The sequence below is a fragment of the Benincasa hispida genome, chromosome 5 (genome assembly GCF_027475165.1).
Source record: "Benincasa hispida cultivar pf3 chromosome 5, pf3_genome.v1.1, whole genome shotgun sequence".
NCBI lineage: Eukaryota > Viridiplantae > Streptophyta > Magnoliopsida > Cucurbitales > Cucurbitaceae > Benincasa > Benincasa hispida.
In genome coordinates, this window is record NC_143482.1 from 4,067,429 (window position 1) to 4,073,827 (window position 6,399).

Genomic DNA, 6,399 nt, shown 5'->3' on the forward strand with positions numbered 1-6,399 from the left:
ATTAACTTTGTTGGCACAAAAACTTGCATGCGAGTCTTGGATGCTTTTTTGGCCTATTCCTCTGGTTCAAATACGTTGTTGGAATGACTTGCACGAGATTATTCACATAGATGTGGTGTCAAGTCGAGGACATTCCAATGTCGAAGTTAGTATGATGTTGAGTCGAGTATACTCCAATGCCTAAATTAGTACAAGAAGTATTTAGCTTAGCTAAACATAAAGAGAACTACTTATTCCTTGGATTGGTGCGGAGCTATTGCTATTTATAAAACCATTCACCTGACATTCAAGTAGAGATGTACAATGCTAACAGTGTCAGAATAGATATAACGACTTGGTGAAAGTCCATGAACTCAATTGATCGGCTAAATTCGAGAGTTTGATATTTTCTTTTGAGATGCACAGATCCCTTTTGCTCCTTTTTAGACTTGAACTTGATGTAGGCCCTTGCTCCTTTTTGGACTTGGAGCCCGCTCATGGGCATAGAGGAACCCTTCACAAACCTATGAACAACCTATTTCATGTTTTTTTTTTTGGGGATAAATTGAGGAAAAAAAAAAGAGTTCCAAGTGACAGACTAAAAATCAAATAAATTGAACAAATGAAATATCAAAAATCAGTAATGACCATTATCAACTCGAATATAATTCTAAAACATATTAACACGACCTCTAAAATACTTTTTCTTGAACTGAAGTTATTTAAATATTTATTATCACATTTATTTGCATTGATAAGTTACAAAAACTTTCCTAGAAGAACAGATTGTACTAGATGAAGAACTTTTATTTTTCTTTTTTTGAATTTTGAGAATATGTACTAAATGGAAAACATTGAAACATCTTCCATGAAGTTTGTTCTTTAGTTCAAAGACTCTGCAATTTTCTTTGAGATGCAATAAGCTGTGGATTGAATTGTGATCATTGGATTCACTCCAATTGCAGTTGGCAGCACACTTCCATCACATACAAATAAGCCTTCTGCTTCCCAACTTTCACCATTCTCATCCACTGCTCCTTCTTCCTTTGTGCTTCCCATCTTGCAGCTGCTCATCTGATGTGCTGAGCAGTACATGGTCCAGTGCTTTTCCCTCGACAACGGTCCCCCGACTGCCTCGACCGAGTCAAGGAACTCCTCCAAGTCTTCCTTGTTTGTCCCTTGACATTTGATTCTCTGGCCATCACTTCTATAGGTGCCAACCTCAGTTGCTCCTGCTGCAATCAAGATTCTCAATGCTTGCCTCAAACCGATTCTTAGATTCTCTTTATCGGTTTGGTTGAGTCGATACTTGACATTGGCCTTCACCTTTATTTCTCCTGCACCTTGATCTCTTACCAAAGCGAAAAGGTGGGCAGTTCGAGCATACTTTACCATTGCATCTTTCATTTCACGCCCAGAAATCCATGGAAACAGTGCAGCAAATGAGGCTGATCCAAGTGCAGGGGTTTCGATTATGGCATGGCTATGGGAATCTTTTGAGACTACCTTGTGGAGGGAAGTAATGAGCCCTCCCTCGTATATTTTACCAGTAAAATCGGATAGTTCTTCGGGGAAGTATCCCCAAGCCAAAATAACCGGGTGCAAATGAAGATTGCTGCCTATGTTCTTGTTACGCAATCCGCTTGCAATCAATAGAGGGGGTGTCAGGAGAGAACCACAAGCTGAGATTGTTGCTTTCGCCTCAATATGAAGTTTTTTTGTGATGTTTTTGCTCAGCGGAGTTGCAATCACTCCTAAGCATCTCTTGTTTCTACTTGTGTTATTTGTGTTCTCCAAAATGAACTTGTCAGCTTGGCAGCCTGTGAGGATCACTGCACCAGATTCAACAGCATCAACCAACCAAGTAGAATCAGTCCCTTTCTTGTCACCAACTCTACAGCCATAACAGCAAGACCCACAATAATGATCTTTTGAGGAATTTCTTGAAACCAAATCAACTTTCAAACCGAGGTTCTCGCAGCCTTTTCGAAGAACTTGATTTTGAAAACTTTCTAGTGAACATCCCTCTATCACTCCAATTCTATCACACACAGCATCCATTGCCAATTGGTAATCGATGCTCCTGAACAAAGGAATCTTATGATCGGTAGACCACTCGTCGAGAACAGATTTTGGAGTTCTAATTGATGCAGACCAGTTTATCGCAGAACCTCCACCCACAGTAGTTCCAGCCAACAGCATAACCTTCCCATCAAGAGTTGACTTGAGTCCACCTGATTCATATAGCTCATTCATGGATGGACCTTCCAGGGAAGAATAATCTTCAGCTACGAAATAGTTCCCTTTCTCGAGAACGACTACCTTCAAACCAGATTTTGCAAGAACCGCAGCAGCAACTCCACCACCACAACCTGAGCCAACAATCACAACATCACATTTGATCTTATAGGCATTGCCATGTTTTTTATCTTCAGTTACTTCAAGGCCTTTCAGTGTAAGAGACTTGGGAAAAGTGGAATCATCTTCATTGCCAGTCTCTATCATTCCCCTTTCAAGAGGCCGCTCTTTTCGGGTATCGTTCAACCGTTTTCGGGTGTCTACATGATACCCCATCGCTTTCCATGCTACGTTTTTCGTTTCCCCATCGATCTGAAACAAAACAAAAAAGAATCCTATGTACAATCGTACTCAATAGTCAATACCAACAGAAATTTAATGTTGTGTAATTTACTTCTAAATATTCAAAAAGAGGAACGCTGCAACTCAGTATAGATGAAAACAAATGAGTAGGGGCCCCTTTGATTAGCCTTCCGTACTTCCCTTTTTTGTTTTTACTGTTTGAAAATTAGTTTTCCCTCAATTTCTTTACTATGGTTTTGAAGTTTAGCCAAATTCAAAAAAGGAAAACAAGTTACTTTTCAATACTTCACTTGAATTTTGAAAGCTTTCTACATCAAAGAAACACCTGACTAAAACTTTTGAAAACCTTTAACGTCAAAGAAACTTATGGATGAAAATAATATTAATATACGATTAAACTTATGGATGAAAATAATATTAATATACGATTAAGAGGTGTTTGGGGCACTAGGATATGAAAACCTTTAACGTCAAAGAAACTTATGAATGAATATAATATTAATATACGATTAAGAGGTGTTTGGGGCATAGGATAAGTTAGAGGTTTGAAGTTAATATATTGGATTTTTTTTTTATTGTTGGACTACTCTGTGCAAAATAAAGGGAGTCATAAATGTAAAAGAAGAAGAGATAAAATTTTTCGATAAATGTGTAAATGAAGTTAATTATTTAATAATCATTTTAAACAAAGAACGGAATAATAACAAATGGGACAAGATATTCTTATTGATATGAAAGCAAATTGTTATTCCTACTTACAACAGAACTCAGAATGATAAAGTAAAATCATACCAGAATATTCTAAAGCAATGTTGAATATGAACACCAAAACAAAGACACATGAAAAAGAAATCTGAGAGTACAGTTCAAAGAAAAGTTACCCTGGAGAAGAATTTGAAGCAGCAGAAAATTTTAATAATCATGAAAGTCATTCTCAAAAGTACAGTATACTTCTGGTGAGCCATAGACCAATTCTTGAGAATCTCTTCTCTCTTCTCCACAGAAATCTCAGAAAATTTAAGAATGAAAGGCCATCTCCAATCAAAGCAAACATTCCCACAAAGCAACAATGTCCCAATCCTAAAAGACAAAAGTCTCAGAACCAATTTCACAAGAAACACAGCTTTTGGATTAGCCCTCTCCGCCATTAGCTCAGCTACCTAAGAACCCATATGAATAAACAAACAAACAACTTCTCAGTACAAGAAATACTTAAAGCTTAAAAGGGTTTTCAGAGTAAGAAAATAACCTCATCTGGAATTGGCGGTTCAGAAGCAGAAGCTTGATAGAATGAAATAAGAGATTGATCAAGTGGGGTTTCTTTAGAAAGAGGCAAAGAAGGAATGAGGGCTTCACAGAAAGCAGCCATGGCTTCCATTTGAGAAGAAGAGAAGCCATGGTTAAGCTCTGTTCTTCGTTTTCTCAATAAAGGGTGAGATCTAATTTCTGTATCCGCCATTTTCTCTGCTTCTTGAGCTTGAGATTCCTTCTCCGATGGGTAAGAGTGAACTCCGGCAACGAAAAGTAATCAGATGGGGTTATTAATATAGCAATAAATAAAGGGAAGAGATAGAAAAAACGGGATTTCAAATCCCGAAAGGATGGTGGTTTGTGAGTCCCAATTATTATCCAATTTGAAACACGTAGGGAGATTATGATGTCTAGCCAAGTTCTTGGCAAATTGGAAAAAAACAAATCGTCCAACAAGGTTCTTCTTTAGGAACAATTATTATTTTCTTTTCTTGTTCCAATGTTTGTTCGTTTCATATATGTGAAAATGCTAAAGTTATACTTTATTTTTATCTGAGGATTTAATGTGTATTGGTGACTAATGATGTTTTGGAATTTAAAATATAGGAGGAATTAATCTCTCCTCCTTTTTTGGATAATATGTCTATGTTCTTTCAAATTTAGAAAACCCACAATTATCTTAATTTTCCAAAAAAAGGTAAATACTCTCAAGAAATTTGAATTATAGACCTATGATAACATATACTACTAAAATGCTATCTTTTGGAGATTTTTAATCACTGTCTCAGAGAAATGGGAATCTTTGTAAGAAAAAATCTCCATTTTTATTTTTAATTATTATTCGGTGCGAGAAGTAAGAAAACATGAGGATGCCACCATCTTGCCTATTCTGTGTCCCGTGCTAGGAAGCATTACTCCTCGTTTCATTCCAAATTCAAAATACGACCGATACGATTGATTGGTTTATGTGTCTCTCTTATTACTTTTGTTTATCCTATTATTCCTCCCAATTTAGGGAATAATTTGGGTGCCGAGATTGATGTCCATCTATAATGAGGGTTCGTGTTTTAACATTTTGCTTTTACATTTCATAAACTTCCATCGAACTTTAGCATCTCTATCAATCTATGCTCATTGATGAGACGGTGACATAGCGGGTCAACACCTTCAAAAGAAAAGGATGAGTTCATTCGATGACTCTGTGTCATAAGACAATAGGCAGAGGAAAGAGTTTGAAGAAATTTTGTTGATAATCAGGACCCCCTACAGATCAGACGTTGGATCCATCTGACTTGCCTCGATTCGTCATATAAACGAGAGTAGAAGATTCCCTCGTCTCTCTCTTTTTGCGGAATGTCTACAGTCACAAGCAAGTGATTAAATAAGTGGTCCCAAAAGCACATGCAAGATAAGTAGGTATCTCAGGAGTCTATCTAAAAAAGATTCTAATCTAAAAAGAAAAGAGAATTTTCAACAAGCCAGAATTAATTAAGATCAATAGGAAGTCCCATAATTTTTTTACAAAGTTCATTCGATGACGATCTATTAGAAATGACAGTTTTGCTTATGCAATCTTGTTGAGAAAGTGTTTTTTTTTTCATTCTCCGACCTATTTAAAAACTAATTAACATTTGGTATTTATATTAAAATTATAGACATTTTACGATACAAGTTAGGATTATTATTATTTTTTTATTTAAATGAATAATTTAAAAATATTTTAGTATTTTATTGTAAATAAATACAAAAAGTATTATGAAATTAAATTTTAAAATTAAAAAATAAACTAACATACGCATATTATAAAACTAATAATGAATAGAGATTCGAAGGCTGGACAAGTCCCAAATTAAACTCCCAAACCTTGAAACTAATATTACAAATTCATGTCAGTTGAACTATGTTACATGCATATGTATATCAAGTGTCGTGTTTTAAAAGAAACTGGTTGTTACTAAAAGCTTGAGCTATAGTGATCAAACTAAAATTTTAAATTTTAAATTTTAGAATAAATAGTAAGATGAAATATGAAAATTTGAAGATCATAATAAGCTCTAAATCTTAAATTAGTTAACCTAAGACTGAGTTGATATGCATTTGACAATGTAATTTAAGGGTTTGAAATTCGATTTCTAATCTTATCCTATTGTCGGAAGGAAAAAAAAATCTTAAAATTCATTAATTATAAAGTTTCTAGAACTTGTTTCTTCGAACATTTATAAATGTTTGATATTTTAAAATTATGCTTATTTTCTTACAAATTTTATTAAGATTTTATCTTCACTCTCGAAATAATTGAGTTCTCTATCAAATTATAAAAACAAAACAAATTTTTAAAATTTAATTTTTTTAACGTTCATAATTTTTCTTGGTTTTTAAAAAACTCATAAAATATAGATAACGAGCAAAGAAAACAATAAGTGAAAATAATGTTTGTCAACTTAATTTTGAAAAAGAAAAACAAAAGTAAAATGTCAACTTTTAAAATAATAATTAGTATTTTATCTATTAAGTTATGTTCCAATTCGGTTAGTTAGAAGTATATTGATATTAGTTAGAAGTATCTTG

General features: G+C 34.3%; 1 protein-coding gene across 1 annotated transcript; it reads right to left on the reverse strand.

The window, feature by feature from the left end:
* Positions 1-680: 680 nt before the first annotated feature.
* On the reverse strand, positions 681-4,340 carry LOC120078110 (long-chain-alcohol oxidase FAO2-like). Its single transcript, XM_039032329.2, has 3 exons — positions 3,830-4,340; positions 3,462-3,740; positions 681-2,589 (listed from the first exon to the last, which is right to left on the reverse strand). The coding sequence occupies exons 1-3, from the start codon at positions 4,037-4,039 to the stop codon at positions 862-864; spliced, it is 2,217 nt and encodes a 738-aa protein (XP_038888257.1). The 5' UTR covers positions 4,040-4,340; the 3' UTR covers positions 681-861.
* Between the last annotated feature and the right edge of the window lie 2,059 nt (positions 4,341-6,399).